General features: G+C 34.5%; 1 protein-coding gene across 1 annotated transcript; it reads left to right on the top strand.

Annotated features, from left to right (window-relative positions):
* The first annotated feature begins 11,006 nt into the window (after nucleotides 1-11,006).
* Nucleotides 11,007-15,086, top strand: LOC132637975 (uncharacterized). Its single transcript, XM_060354978.1, has 4 exons — nucleotides 11,007-11,101; nucleotides 11,271-11,454; nucleotides 14,301-14,666; nucleotides 14,727-15,086. Exons 1-4 carry the CDS (start codon nucleotides 11,007-11,009, stop codon nucleotides 15,084-15,086), a joined length of 1,005 nt encoding a protein of 334 aa, XP_060210961.1.
* The last annotated feature ends 2,369 nt before the right edge of the window (nucleotides 15,087-17,455 follow it).

Raw genomic sequence — 17,455 nt, 5'->3', positions numbered from 1 at the left:
TAGTGCTAAATAATTTGTCATCGAAGTAGGTGTCGACTGATAAAAAATTATTTGTTGTTATAATCACTCAATAACCTATAGTTGTGAATATCAATGTAGCTAAGAGTAAAGTAAATGATTAGTGTGAGGCTAATTAAGTCAAGGGTTAGTTAGCGTGTATATATTACATTTTCTTTTTTGTTTACATAGGATATTTTAGTATTGAAGATTGACCTTCAATCTCAAGTAAAATGGGGAAAAACAGCTGGATGGAAACACCACCAAACATATTATAACGCGCCTTTCATATTAAAAATGAATAAATCATCCAATTAGATTATTTTGTTTTTTGAAAAAAAAAAAAAAGACTACTCATGAATAGCTGATTTTCAGAAACTTCCAAATTTTCTAAATTTATCTTTCTTTGTATTTCAAAAACGGTATTTTACGCGGAATAGCTGTTTGACAAAACATTCTCGAAAAATACTTTTTCCAATGCCACCTGCTTCCCAATCTTGAAACGTTCAATTAGGAGCCTGTTTGGATGACTTAAAATAAGCAGCTTATAAGCTATTTTCAGCTTATAAGTTGCTTTAGTTAAGCTAAGCTAAATAGGCCTAATTATTTTTTGAACTTATTTTATGCATAAAATGACTTTAAGCTGATCAATCAAACACTTAAAAAAGCTGAAAACAGCTTATAAGCAACTTATAAGCCAATCCAAACGGGCTCTAGGACTAATCAGGTCAACAACTCAATATTGAATGTTAAGATTTAATTTATATGTACGAAATATAACATTTGACCTTTATATTGTTGGAAATCTTACTGAAAATACTTGATTACGAACGCTGTAGCGAATTCTTCAAAGCTTGAGGCATGTCAATTAAGATACTGTCCTTAAGGATATTTCACCCGGTGTGGATGTATCCGCATAAAATTAGGAGCTAGAATCTAATAAAAATTTATCTTATACAAAACCCAGCACAAGAAAAGAACAATAGATGAATTTGTCTCTTTATCTTTTATACCTTTTAAAGTGAAGTTGAAGGATAATTTATATAAGCAACAAAATGGGTCCTCTGATGGAAATGTCCCCAGATTAAAGAATATTAAAAACCATAAAGACTATTCAATGGCTGAAACTAATGTAGTATTTGCAAAAATGTAATGAAGGATAGTAATGGCTAATGAATATTCTTACAATTGGTAAAAGAAAACGTTTTGTAACAGACAATAATACCACATAATGAGAGCTCTTCAAGACCATTAAATGGTCAAACAATTTTCCCAAATCTAATGTTAGGAATTTAGTAGTTCTTTTTGAGATATCAAAAATTATTCTCTCAACATATATGCGGTATATTTTTTTTTTTTGACTAAAAATGTTTAACTCAGAAGTCTTTGCTGGTTGTAGTACTGCTGGGGTTAGTGATGTGGATTGTGCAGGGATGGGAAATAAAGGGGTGTTGTCCCACATTGCACTAAAGAAAAGAATTTGTTGGTTTTATATAAGAAAATACACTTGTACACTGATTTAAAAAGTTGAAAAGAAAGTAAATTCTCGCACAGCATTATCGTCGTCGCTTCTTTGAAAGAATTATTAATTAAAATATAGAGTCTTGTGTGATTTGTCGCAGTCTTGGCGTTCGAAGTTATTGGATTTGAAATACCGCTGTTCTAACCAAGATAAATTTTATTTTATCCTGGAAGAAAATAATTCAATACCTTGTGAGAGATTAAATCTTTTAAGGACATATAAAATAAATTTTGTATGCTCGGAATTAATGTTCTATTTATATTTAAAATTCTATTCGACGCAGTGGATACCATGTCAAAGACCATCAAATAAAGTATAATTAAGTTATGCACGATTCTTAATTCAACGGCAGGCATTAGACTTTTTCGTGCGTTAACATAATGATATTTTGTAACAATAAACAATTTTATTGACTTCTAAATATGTAGGTGAATATTTGATGAATTTAAAAAAGAAAAACGCAATGAACATGTCGTTGAATGCAAATTTGCATGAACGTTGTCAAATGCCAACTAGTTGCCAGAAGTTTTTTTTTTTTTTTTGGAAAGGCCTTGCAATAAAGAAGATAATGCATGCATGGAATAATATTAATTCATGTATACGAACCAAATGAAGGGAACATTATGAGATTGGAAATTCACTCGCCCTTTCAAACTCTTATGTATGTCAATCCAATCTAAAACACTTGAATCAGTTAACTGCGTAAATTTGTTGTTTTATCTCGGAATTAATAATTTTGGGAGTGTTATATCCTGAGTAAAGTATGATATAAAAATAATAATTATTGAAACCAGACTTGCACCAAACTTGAGATAAAATAATCCCAGAATATTTATCTTGGATTATAATAAAACGCCCAAGACCTTATTGAAATGAGAAAGCATTTTTAAATATATATAAACTAAGAGGGTAATAACACTAATAATAAAACTTAACCTGTTATAGCTACCTATTAATGATATCAAATTAAATTATTTTTTATAAACATATTTTACTTATAATCTATGAGTGCACATAACTTAAAACTCAAACAAAAATGCTGAAACCTTGTCTTGTTCCTCGCTACTTCTAGTTGCTGCCCCACGTACATCAAAGCAGCCTTTGATCCTCTTTGGTGAGCTCTTGGTTGTTTGGACTGTCCAGCGTGTTTGACCCTTTTTTTAAAAAAAAAAATTATATGCATTTTTACTTATGAAGTCGCTTAGAGGAAATTACTATAACTGTTAATGAGTGTAGTTTTGATAAACTAAGAAAATATGGTAACTTACTCCCAACTAGTTAAAGCACACTAATATAGCATAACGCCATACTATTTATGTATATTGTTAGATATTTTTTTGTGTGTGAATGGGATTCGAATCCATGACCTTTGGGCTGGATATTGTGAAGGGGAATAAAGTGATAATATCTCACGTTAAAGAAATGAGAAGAATTTATTGGGTCTTTGTCATGCTTTCTCTTCTCTCTGTCTATCAAGGTAGGAATAAAGTTTGCGTATACTCTATCTTTTTTAGACCCTAATTATGAATTACACTGGATATGTGGTTATTGTTATAATATTTTATTCAAGATAGTGATGAATATAAACTTACTAAGAAGATTTCAAATATGAAAAACTAATTAAACACGAGAAAAGATCAAGAGGATTTGACATGGAGTAGTGTATATACATAAAATATTTTTTGCTATTTACACTGTGCAATTTTTCTGCAAAGGAGTGTCAATTAACTATCTTTAGATAAGGGTAGTAAGTAAGACAAAATGACACAGAATATTATCTGTAATAAAACGCAGGAAATCTCTGTAAAGTTATTTCATTTTCTGTTTTATTTATAGTCAGTTATATCAATCTTCTTTACACAGAAATCATATAATTTATATAACGTTTGTGTTGGATTATAAATTAAATCTTCCATAAGTAAGTTGATGGTTATTATGGTAAAAAAAAATAGTCCAATTGCAATCAAACTAGATTTAAGGCGCATTTGATGGCTTAATGTATTAACTTTCTAATAATGTGTTTGAGTGTTCACGTGGTCCCCCGCCGGCATAAAGAATAATTGGATAAGTCTGTAACTTATAACACGTCTAGCCCGCGCATCAGTTTCTGTCAAAGAAAAATGTTCAAAATTACCCCTGAACTTTGAGAAATAATTTATTCACACCCTTCGTTATATTATTAGGTTAATTATGTTCTTACTGTTATACTAATATACTATGATCCAAATTTACCCCTAATCTAACCAGACTGCCACGTGTCCTAATCCTAAACGCCCAACCCATTTCCCCTTATAATTTCATCCGGATCAAATTATTCTCTGAATCCGACCCGTCAAATTAATTCACCCAACTCGTTTTTGCTTATTTCAATATCCAAAAACACACGACACTTCAAATATCTCAGCAACTTCGCAAAAATCAAGGCTTAAAACGTTAGGCATTAATTAAAATATGATCAAGCAATCATCTTTCAAGTCATTTCAATTCAAATCTTCTTCATACTTGTATCCCATCTGAACCCATTTGCCCCCACTTAAATACTTTCTTGCCCAAACCCATTAAGTCAAACGAAAACAAAACGACTTGTTGGTCAAAACAAATGATTAGCCTCACGCAATATAAATGCAAAAAAATTAAAAGATGCAAAATTTTTAAAACTAGTTCATTGTATTCTCGTTGAGTTTATTGTCCGAGTTCACTTCTGAATTTTCGAAAGTTCAATTGATGTGGTGCTTGAAATTCAATTGGGCTTGGATTTTTGAGCTAAAATTAGAATGCACATTGGGTGGAGAAGTTGGAAACGAATCTGTTGGGTCTTGACATTCGAAGTTGTGGTCGATAAACTTTTAAAGCTCGTATTAGAAGTTGCTGTAAAGCAATTGAGTATTGAAAATTATTTGAGCTCAGATTAAAAAAAAAATCAAAGTTCATCAACAGTTTTTCACTGTTGACTCATCAAATTCTGAGTTGCTGAGATTTTTGAAGTGTTGTGTCATCTTGGACGTTGAGAATCATCAACTTATTGTTTTTGAAACTGTCAAAACTAAATTGAGGAAAGAACTTCGACATTGCTCCATTGTTGATATTTGAAGCTTCATTTGGGTCGGGTCATGGATAATTTTGGGTGTTTGACGGGGCAAAAATGACCTGGGTCTTTTAAATTAATCTCAACCCTCCATGTGTCTATTTTAAAGTTGGGACCTAGACATTTAACAGATAAGGGCATATTTGAGCCCAAATTATAACGGTAGAGGTATTTATGTTCCAATAGTATAATGAAGGATATATATGAACCTTATTTGAAAGTAGAACGGTATATATAACCTTTTTCCGTTCTCTCAATGCAATTTAATACTGCTATATTACCATTAGTAACATATTATTAATATCAATCAATATTACAATTCATGTATTTTAATCTCCCTATATTTTATTTATAGTCAAACCTCTCAATAATGGCAGCGTCTGTCCGAAAATTTCATGACTGCTATAATGAGGTGCTATTGTGTATGTATACTAATATATGATGTTTAAATCTCATATAGTTCCTGTCATACCCCATTTTAACCGGGATTGATTTAGGAGTATGACGTATTGGTGATTCCTGTTTATTTTTATTAAGGAGTCGCCACCTAATTATTTATGGTGAATTAGGACACCTAAAGTTTATTAAAGTTATGTTTAAAGTTAACTCTATTTAAGGTCTGCGAAACTTAAGATTCTAGGTAAGGGTTCAATTAGTCTAAAGGGAAGGTATTAGGCACCCTTTAAGACCCATTAACAATGGTTAACCGACCGGACTAAAATTTAATTAGGCCAAGTGTAAATATAGTATTATAAAAAAAGAAAGTAGTTTTGTATATATGACTAAAGTGGTAAATAGCCATGTAAGAATGCTATTTAAAATAGGACTTGTAGAAAAATAACAATTTGTATAAAAGAGTATTTCCAATGCTATTTTGAAAACACGACATATAAATGTTGTTAAAGTTTTAAATGAAAGTGTAATAGTGTTGTTTAAAATAATACTTGTAGAAAACACAATAATTCGTGTAAAGAGTTTAGTTAAAATAAACTAAAAGAAACGGAATATGTGATGTTTATATATATTTGGAGAAAAGTGAGTTATGACGACTCACAAATTCAAAGAGTTAATGTAAAATTAATGTTGAATAAATATTAAAGGCTTCATATAAAGGCTAGTAGTTTAATATATATATATTGTGCTAAGGTTGTTTCAAACAATTATGTATTTCAAGTGTTAGAAAGAAACTAAAGTGGAAGAGTTATCCGTTGAAACTAATTTGCCTTTCATTTCTCAAGATAAACTAACATTAGTGTACAAATTGTGATGTTTTGAAAATCCTAAGATGAAAAATGATTCCTTTAACACAAGAATGTGTAGGCATATTGTTTGAAAATCACTTGCTCCAAATAAATGTTATAGATACTATAAATAGTTTAGAACATAAATAAAGGAGAATGTAATTTGTGGAATTTAACTATCCATTACTAACCTACTAATTCTGCTAAGGTTCACTTAATCTAAGCAAATAAACAAGTAAAGTATCAGTCATACAATTACCAATTAAATGCACAAAATAAGAAATAAAATAGGGGATTAAAATGATTTAAATGGGCTCAGCCCACTTTGTGACTGCTGGAATTATGCTGTTGCTGGGACTGATAGAGAGTAGTTCACGTTGGGGCTTTTTAGCCCAACACCAAATGCGGGAGAAGACGACGAGTCGCTTGGACTCGTATGCGAGATGTCATGCATAAAAATGAAAAGAAAAAGATTAGTATATAATCGATGAATAAGATTAAACATGTAAATTATAGCTCAAAACAAATCAGTAGATTACATATATACTGTGGATATTTTGGTATATCTTATGTGTAGACATTCCTACCTACGTGACTATGCCTAACCATTTAGATGGAAAGAGCTTAGAGGCGAAATATGCTATAGAAATCAAAGGAAGTAAATTCTAACAGTGTTCTTTTTGACATAGTATGACAGCAACCATGTTGGCGAAGAAATAAGAAATGTTGCACACTCAAGAACTGCTCAAGGCATGCACATATGGCTATCAATTTGTTCAAGTATATACAGGGTATACATGACATAATTGGTAAAATCATAGTCTAATTCAGTGGTTCATGGCCCAAACGAGGCAGCAAAATGGTTAAACGCAGCAACAGTTTCCTAGTTGCTTTTAATTCATTTTTTCAGGCATTGTATATGCAAATACAACCAACAGTAGCAGGTGTACAATCATAGGGGTTTGCTAGTTTCTGGTTATAGTGACCAAAACCAAACCAAGTTTATAAAAAGGAGAAGTTCACATATCGTTCTGACGATAGTCTTTCTTGTTCACACTTATATTGAGTCAGATTCATAGATGAATACATATAAAGCATGGACAAACATCCATTTCTATAGACATCTGTATACCAAACAGTAGCAACCGAATTAATACAGGGGATTAACTATCATTGTTGATGTCGAGAAATAAATAAGAAGCCACGGTGAAATCATAACCAGCCCGTGAGATACATTAATATTCCTGCTAAACCAAATCCATTTATACCAAACAGCGCACAACCTTAAAACAGAACTAACCTAAGCAACTGGGAGCCAGCGTCGTGTCATGCAATGACAAGGACCAAATTAAATACAGAGATGGACCATCGGTACCAGACCACATGACAAATTAAGCTAAACGAACTAAATGTGATAATCAAACTAACAGGGCATGAAGACTACACTAGACATTGATGATCGAACTGAATCATTACAACCCACTAACTCAACTAAACAGAAGATGACTAGCACCCTAGAACATGACAACTGAATTATACAGGCAACAGAAAAAAAATGACGCAGCAACATCAAATTAAGCAGATAGACACAACTAGAATACACGGAAGAAATGCAAATACAATAATATAGAAGAAAATAGAGGATTGCTAACAGGATTGAGTATAGAACACAGATTTGAGACCAGATTAAATCAACAACCAACATCGATATGTCGTACGATCATTCTATCATATCCACCCGAACAGATTACATTCATGACAGGGTATCTTATTTTGAAAAAATAGAGTAAAAGAGAGACAATGCTGGTCTGTTCTAATCGTATATGTAATATACCTAAGATATACACAAGTGGTGTGTATACCAGATGTATATCAAATGTATGTTTTCTTCTTATCTTGATACCCCACTGTATATCCTACGTATATGCGGTTTTAAATACGTCCTAAATCCTGGAAATTCATTCTTAAACAACAATAGACACCTTTCAGATTCGATTAATGATTAATGTCTTATCCTAACAAACCCCAAACGTCAAACGAATAACGCGACGACAACGAAACTACATAATCACTAAACATATAGCAGCATAAACTAAAAATCTTAAACAAGCAGAAATTAAAGATCACGAGTGACAATTATATCGAAGTTTACCTGTTTTGCGCGCAATGAACTGGGATGTCGAAGCCTCGAATCTACGCTCGAACTCGAATGTACCCAAAACAGAATGGAATTTAAACAAGAATCCCAGATTTAGAGTAGGTAAAGTAGAAAATGTTGAGGGTAGTAAAGTATCCCTTCTTTGATGAATCAAGCCAGATATATTTAAAAAAAAAGAGTAGGGATTCCTTTTCTTCGAAAACGTTCAGTCCTCAAAAATCTGAAAAATCCCCCATTTTGCTGAAGATTTAAAGATGTATTTATAGATTGGTTTTAGGGTTCCACTTGGGGTTCAAATCTAGAGCGAGAAACAAACATAAAAATATGTTCTGATGCAGAGCCGACAGAATCTGACCTCCTCAAACAAGTTTTGTCTTGATTCGTTGAAATATGAGAGAGAGGAGCGTATGAGGCGTGGGGAACAAAGAGGAGTGGAGGCGGCAGAGAGGATGGCAGAGGCGTGGGGGACAAGGGAACGTGAGATGGCAGGGATGAAGTGGGTGGAACGTGAGGAGAGAAGAGAGGAAGAGGAGGAGGTGCGGCGGTGAGAGTAAGGAGAAAGAGAGAGAGAAGGGTAAAGAGAGAAAGAGGGAGGCCGGTTGAAGGGTTAAAGGTAAGATTGGGCCAGACTGGGTCGGGTTAATGACGGGTATGGGCTGGTCCATTAGGGTAGAAAAATGGGCTGGTCGATTAATTTAAATGTGGGCTGATATAATGTGGGTTGGGTATTAAAATGTGGGTTGTTTATTTAAATAGGGAAATAATATTGCATTTGTATTTCGGGTCATTAATTTGGCTGAAAATTGTTGATCCTTTTTCCTTTATTTAATTATTGTTGGGCTTCTAATTTAATAACTAGTACAATATATACTATGTGAAGACAATTAATAATTAATATGTAGAAAATAAGGATTTAACAAAGCGTTGTCTTGTAATTAATTTAACGAGTCCAGACCCGAAAACGACACGATGACTAACCGTTTAAAATTTGTGATAAAGTAATGCTTATAATGTTGAAAATAAAAATAGTGATATTAATAGTAGTAGCAATAAAATATTGTGAAAAATAAAGTATTTGGCTCGTCAGTAAATTTAGAAACTCGAGCAAATTAAATAAAAGAGGGACAAAATTGGGTGTCAACAGTTCCTATAACCAAAAGTACGCAAAAAAATATTTTTCTCTACTTTTGATATTATAAAATAAAACAAAATACTTGTTAATTTCAATTAATTTTCATCTTTCATTAATTAAAAACTGAAAATACTAATAAGTTACTAATAAATCCATAATTAGTTGCACTATACCAATAAAGATTTAAAATCTAAGGAACATATGCATTTAAAATTAATTGAAAACAAAAATATTTCAAGTTTGACGTAAGAATTTTACGATTGTAGATTGTTTCGTAATTCCCGGTCTCTTAGTATCATATAACACTTGAATTGGTTTTGAAATTTTGCAAAACTAAATCAGGTTACTATGAGAAATATAATTTTTATCCTTGTAGATATTCGCACTTGAAATTTTCTGTGTGTATGACATTAATGATGATTATCATAAATATTTTAATATTTTATTTTTATACATACTTGTATAGGGTAAAATCCGTCGACACCAAGGGGACGTATCAAAGGATGACACGTGGCAATGGTGACATGTCAAATTTGAGTCAGCAAGAGAGAGGCTCCGGGAAAGCATAACGATGCTCCGGAGGAGTAACTTGACATCCGATACTGGAGACAGAAACTACAAAGGGTCCGGAGAAGCATGCCAGCTCACCGGCCAAACGTCACACAATGTGCAACTGTTACAAGAAACCCCAAGTTTTCCTGCGGTCTTCAATGTGCATTATTGCCCTTCATTGCCATTCATTATCATAGCATTAAATATCTTTATTATATTTTATTACCTTTGGCATTAATATTGGTAATGAAGAGGGCATGATTTGCGGATCATGCACCCCATAGCTCTAGTATAAATAGATGTGCTTATCTCACCGTAAGAATCATCAGAAAATACATACAAGAATTACTTTGCTCTTGTTTTTCTCTTAGTTCCTAATTGCTTTTGTTTAACTAAGCGAAAATCTGATTGTTCGCTTGCCCGGAGACTCTAGCTCAAAAGCTTCTCCAGGCTTAGGCTATTGCTTTGAATTCCTCTAGCTTTCTTTATAATTATCTTGCTTAATTTTACATATTATCTCACTATTTGATCATATTGATCCACGTGTCTCTGACCACGTACACAAATTCAACTGTAACGATTTTCCGTGTAAATAGTTTGGTGCCCACCTAATTGTGGTATCATTGTGACTCATTGTCTTATATTAATTCTCTTAAGTCTTTTTTATTAGAACACATATTTCAGATATGACAAACACTACCGATGATTAAACTCATATCACTCCGAGAAACAACGTTGGAGCAACTGCCCCCGGAAACGGTCTAAATCAGCGGGTTATAGAGGAAATAACGCCTGCTGGCGAAACACCCCAAGAAGCAATGTAGATCGTGAGGGAGCAACAAAAGTCACTGATGGAGGAGATGAAATTCATGAGGCAAACTATCTCAGCACTTTCTGGCAATCCAAACGCCGGAGTCAGAAGGCCTGGGGGGACTCTTCCGGCACCCACTATTGGAAACAATGCACCCAGTGGAGACCTAATTGAGGGAAAGACAGTTGGGAATGAAGACACGTCCGGGAGGGAATCCATCTGAGATGATCTTTTCCGGACACAAGTCTTGCAATTTATAAAAGACATAACTGATAAGATAAAAAAAAGCGCTAAGGAAGCAAAAAAGAACGCGAAAGAGTTGCAAGACTGTATGGATCAAATATCGGGGGCTCCGCAAATCTTAAAGGGCCCAGATGCAAAGAGATATAGTCAGCGAGCATAGAAGCCCGAAGTCGCGTCGGAGTTGATCCCAAACAGGTTCAAAATGCCGGACATATCAAGTATGACGGGATGACAGATCTGCAGGAGCACAAAATGGCTTTATAACATGGCTGTCAAGGAAAATGACCCAAAACTGAATGAGATCGAATCAGTCTTGATCAAGAAATTTGGCGAGACATTGGCTAAAGGGGCTTTAACTTGGTATTCTATTTTGTCCGAACACTCTATTAATTCATTTGCTATGCTCATAGAAATATTTATCAAAGCACATGCTGGAGTCCGGAAGGTGCGAACGCGAAAGGCATACATCTTCCGCTTAACGCAAGCGGAGACCGAGTTGCTCTGTGACTTCATCTCCCGGTTCCATAAGGAAAGGATGTTTTCTCCTCGTGGTTCCGGATGAATGGGGAACTGAGGCTTTCACTATGGGTCTCAACACTCTGAATTCGGTTGCTTCACGAAAACTCAAGGAAAATATGCTAGAGTTCCAGGCAATGACATGGGAAGATGTTTACAATCGATGTACGTCGAAGATTCCCGTAGAAGATGAACATGTAAATATATCGGCATCTCTTACGGCCTATAATCAAGGTCAACTGAACTTTGATCGGAGGTATTCAAGACATCGGTTTGAACTATACTCGTCAGGTCCACGGACTAGTAAAAGGCAGAAGAGTTTCTGGAGCGAGTCACTGGAAAGCAACTCAGATAAAAAATAGTAATGTCTACAGACACTAGGGACTGTTACATCAAAGTAGTGGAAACCACAATAATAAGTACCGGAAGCATCTAAAGATGGCTCCGGAACAATAACAACAACAACAACAATATATATATATATATATAGACTGAACTGGCTCCGAAAGAAAGAAAAGAAATGGGGGTTGCCAGATCAATCTCTAAAAAAAGAAGGAATCAGAATCAGGAACCGGCTAGACCCAATAGATGTCAGCCCGACCATAATTCTCTTGCAATGTTTTTTTTCATTTCATGTAAACTGTCATATACGCAAAGTTGTAAACACTTGTGTACGTTCAAGGAATAGAATGAAGCAAAACTTGCACCTTCTGAATATTCTTGTATACGTCTGAATGAAATGAAATCATTCTTAAATTTGCTCACCCTTAAAAGAAAATAAGGATTACAAATCCAAACAATTGTGCCTAAAGGAACAAGAGACGTCCTCTTCATAAGCACCGAAATAAAATGGCCTTCTCTTATAAAGCTGTCAAGTTAAATGGCAAAAAAGTCGGACGCTTTGTTTCCAGTTCGTAAAGTTAACCGGACATGTTATTCGGAACTTTACCAAAACCAGAAGATTTAAATCCATAGTCATTAATATCCCCTGCTTCTAAGACTGCGAGGTTATAAAAGTTTTGGGGAAAACTAAAAACCCAAAAGTGTAGGGACTTAGTAGCTCAGTTGATTGGTTACTTGAACTTTTACATTGTTGGTGAGGGCTTGAATCCTCACATTGTAATCCCCTACCCCATTTCTTTTTTTTCTACCCCCTTTGTAATAAAAACGATTAAAAAAAAAACAAGAGTCAAGATTCAAAAGTTTAAAAGTTTTAGGAAAAACTAAAAACCTGAGAGTCGAAACTCAACGATTAAAATTTTCGTATAAACACTAAAAATTTGAGATCAAGCTTTCTATAGAGATGATACTTTTTCATCACTAACCGGTCGTTGACAGAAGACAAAACCAGTGGCAGAGTTGTCATCTGAATCCCTAAATCCTGTACTCTTTTTCCCTTTGCCCAGTTTTGGTCCCAATTGAGTTTTTATAGCAAGGTTTTTAATGAGGCAGGCGAAGGGTGATTACATGACGTTCCGGCAAGAAGGGAAAATCCTTCCACTTCCCAGTCACATCTGAGCGAATAACCAAAAAGTAGGAGGACTATCTGCATAGGGTAAAATTCGTCGACACCAAGTAGACATATCAAAGGATGACACGTGGCGATGGTGACATGTCAGATTTGAGTCAGCAAGCAGGGGCTCCGGGAAAGTTTAATGATGCTTCGGAGGAGTAACTTGGCAGCCGCTACCGGAGACAGAAACTACAAAGGGTCCGAAGAAGCATGCCAACTCACCAGTCAAACGTCATTCAATATGTAACCGTTACAAGAGACCCCAAGTCTTCCTCCTGTCTTAAATGTGCATTATTGCCCTTCATTGCCATTCATTGTCATAACATTAAGTCTACATTAAATATCTTTATTACCTTTTATTACTTTTGGCATTAATATTGGTAGTGAAGAGAGCATGATTTGTGGATCATGCACACCATTGCTCAAGTATAAATAGAGGTGCTTATCTCACTGTAAGAATCATCAGAAAATATATACAAGAATTACTTTGCTCTTATTTTGCTCTTAGTTCCTAACTGCTTTTGTTCAACTAAGCAAAGGTCTGATTGTTCGCTTGCCTAGAGACTCTAGCTCAAAGGCTTCCCTAAGGCTCGGGCTATTGCTTTAAATTCCTTTACCTTTCTTTATAATTATCTTGCTTAATTTTACATATTATCTCAATATTCGTCATATTGATTCACGTGTCCTTGACCACATACACAAATTCAACTGTAACGATTTTTTGTGTAAACAATATTGTAATATATTTCTTACAAAATATTTTTACACAATATTTGAGTATGGCTATTACAGAGAGGTAATTTTACAAAGAGTATACCGGTATAATGAATGCCACAATTGTTATAAGTAAAACGTTGTTACAAAGAAGTAAAATATAACATGAAAGATCGATTCCAGAGAAAATCAGACCAGTTAATAAAACCCCAGTAAAACAAATTGGAATTATAAAGAGGTCTGACTGTACAAACAAAACGGCCTTAAGAGTAACGGCTGTTGTCTTGACGTTCCTTGCTTCTTTTTTTTCCTGTTTGGTTTTGTGACGGTCTTCTAGACTCCAAATGGAATGTCTATTTTAGTGTTCTACGCGTCAAATTAATTATCTTTTCTACTAGTTTTTGTAATGAAAAGGAACCAAATCATTAAATATAGGTTACACAGATCCTGCAAGCCGAATTCAAAAATGCAGTAAGTAGATTTTCAGATTGATATAAATGGTTGTCTAGTTCCTTTTTAGAGTGTGGCACGATTCTACGCGTATAATATTAATTAATCATGATTACGTGATGTGTAGTAAAATATGTATTAATTAGTTATTGTTAAGTGAAATGAGTGTATACAAAAAAAATACATGTCACATATTCTTTAATTAATTAGATATAAATATTGAGTACGAGTAAGTTACTATCTTAACAATGTTAGGGGCAATCCCCATGGCCATGTGAGAGTCACACTACACACACGGTAATCATATTGGACCTTTCTTTTGGGTCAATGTTCAAATCAAATCATTTGGACTATGACTCTAAACAGATAGGTTGCTTTCTGGCACAAAGAAAACAAGAAGTTACTGAACACCTTATTGAGTATAAAGAGATACATAGTGGTATGTCTTTCAAAGATATACATGAAGCTAGGAATTTGTTGAGCTTGTATGCAATGGTTAATAAGAAGGAGTTATTGCTTTTAAAGAGTGACAACAATAGGTTGAGATATAGGTGTGAAGAGGGTTGCCAATTTATTTGTCTAATATCCAAGGACAAAGGCAGGGAGGGCTGTAGAGTGAAGACATTAAACACAAAACATGATTGTAATGAGAAGTTTAAGAACGGTACGGTTGATTATTTAACCATTGCACACTACTTCAAGAGGAAGTTGCAAGATGATCCTAAGTACAAAGTGAGAGAGATTGGGGCTGATTTGTAAGCTGCCTTTAACCTTAATGTTACTCTTGGTAAGTGTAAAAGGGCAAAGAGAATGATCTTGGAGAAGCTGGAAGGAAGTTTCAATGATGATTACAACAAGTTGGCGGGTTATGCCAAAGCTTTGAGGGATAGTAATCCTGGATCTAATGTGGTTATTAACTTATCTAAGGAGGCACTACTTCAAGGCAAAAGAAAATTCCTTAGAATGTACATTTGTTTCCAGGCCCTAAACATGGGATACAAAGATGGTTTGAGGCCATTTATTGGTCTTGATGGCACTTTCTTGAAAGGGAAAGCAAAAGGCCAATTGTTAGTGGCTCTTGGGCAAGACAACCAGACCCATTTCTATCCTCTAGTATGGGCAGTTGTTGATAAAGAAACAAAGAGGAGTTAGACCTGGTTTATGGAGCATCTGAAGGCTTCATTGGAGCTGAATATGGGAGAAAGAGTTACATTTATCTCAGACATGCAAAAGGTACCTTTATTGTATTTACAATGTATTAATTCTATCCTTAAGTTGTTTTTAGTTAGGTCCTTGTCTTAAATTTTGTACTTATTCTACTTAACTTAGATAAGTGAGTTGATTAGTTAACTTAGCCTAGGTAATTTTGTTGCCTTTACATTGTATTAATTTTGTCCTTAGTTGTTTTTATTTGTCTTAAATTTTGTACTTATTCTTCTTAACTTAGATAAGTGAGGTGATTAGTTGACTTAGCTTAGGTAATTTTGTTGTCTTTACATTGTATTAATTTTGTCCTTAGTTTTTTTTAGTTGTCTTAAATTCTATACTTATTCTACTTAACTTAGATAAGTGAGTTAATTAGTTGACTTAGCTTAGGTAATTCTGTCCTTTGTTGTTTTTAGTTGTCATAAATTTTGTACTTATTCTACTTAGCTTAGGTAATCATACTTGTTTATGCACCGTTATTCTGTAGTTAGTATACTAAGTAAGTTGATTAGTTGACTTAACTAGGTAATCATTTTACTTATCAATGCATTGTTATTCTGCAGTTTGTTCACTTGAATTCTGCAATTAATTTATGTAATTAGTTGACTTCAATTCTGTACATATTCTAATGCAGGGATTAATTGATGCCATTAAAAATGTGCTTCCAGAAGCAAAGAGAAGGTATTGTGCCAAACATGTTGAAGCAAATTGGGCAAAGAATGTAAGATCCTTGCAGACAAAAAAGCTGTTTTGGTGGGCTTCATGGTCAACTTATCCAGAAGAGGTTAAAGACCAATTAAAGTGTATGGGGCAGTTGAGTGAAACTGTTGTTAAGTCATTGTTGAAGTATCCTTCCCAAAGTTGGTGTAGGGCCTATTTTGACACTGTTTGCCAGAATCTATCAGTGACAAACAATATCACTGAGTCCTTCAACAAATGGATTTTGGACGCTAGAGACAAACCAATAATTAAGATGCTTGAAACTAGAAGGGTGAAGGTAATGAATCATTTTAGAAAACATGAAGAGAAAGTGAGTTCATGGAGACAAGAGTACAGTCGTAACTGCTTAGAATTGTATTATGCCTTCCTCAAAATTGCTCAAGTTTGTGTGGTGGAAGCAAATGGTGATGATGGTTTTGAAGTTTCAGAGGGCCAAGACAAGCACATTGTGAAGTTGGAGATGAGAAATGCACTTGTAGGATGTTGGACATCTTTGGGATCCCATGTCCTCATGCAATAAAGGCAATGCAGTATTTGAAGAAAGACCCTGAAAGGGAGATACACTGGTGGTACACCAAAGAAGCATAGTTGTTGACTTATTACCACAAGATACAACCAGTTCCTAGTAAGAAATTCTGGACAGTTGGTCCAGCTGATGCAATGGATCCACATGATATGGTGACTTTAGCAGACATGCCTAGAATCAAGAGAATTAGGCAAAAAAAAAAAAATGAAGCTACTAAAAGACAAGGTAAGTGGAGTTTGCCCAGGAAAGGAATGATTTTGACTCGTGGGACTTGTGGAGAACCTGGCCACAATGCAAGGGGATGCAAAAAGGTAATGTTTACTTTTAAGTACATTTAATTTACATTTTCCAGATCTAACTACATTTCATTTACATTTTCCAGATTCTAACTACAATTACTTCTTCTTTCAGCCAGTAAAAGCAAGGAAAACTAAGCAAATTTCTGCAGCACCATCTAATTGGAGGTGGGGCAGTCATCAAAAAGTAGGCAGCCTGCAACAAAGAGAAAGAGAACTATACTTGATGAAACTAGTGAAGATGAAGTCATGCAGACCCAAAAATATATTCAATCATCTGCACCTCAAGTGTCCAGTCTAGTCAATACTTTATGCTCAATGATTTTCCAGACTTTGAATATCCATCCTTTGAACATGATCCTGACCCAGTACTAAGGCCTTGTAATATATCAAAGGCATAAACTAGGTTTCAGCCTAGGCAAAATATTCAAGTCTCTTCTAGGACAAGAAGAATCGGCTTTGTAGGGGATGACATGGGTGTTAGTGAACCCACAGATGTTCCTTACTTACCATCAAAGCTCACATGGAAGGGAAAGGCTGCAGTGACTGGTAATCAGCTTGAGAAGCAAAGCAGGCAGCAAAGACTTGAGAAATTAAGAGCAAAAAAGGGGAAAGGAATATCCATCCTTTAGTTTGGTGTTGCTCTGTTGTTATTTTGGGATGTAATTACTGCTTAATGACAGTACATTATGTGTAGTTTAATGTTCTTTTGGCTATGATTTTGGATGCCATGTTGTGACTTAGGTTTTGTAAGTTTTTGGCAGTTACAACAT

Source organism: Lycium barbarum, chromosome 4 (assembly GCF_019175385.1).
Source record: "Lycium barbarum isolate Lr01 chromosome 4, ASM1917538v2, whole genome shotgun sequence".
Classification (NCBI taxonomy): domain Eukaryota; kingdom Viridiplantae; phylum Streptophyta; class Magnoliopsida; order Solanales; family Solanaceae; genus Lycium; species Lycium barbarum.
The sequence above is the reverse complement of the archived record's forward strand: the minus strand, read 5'-3'. Positions and strand labels throughout refer to the sequence as shown.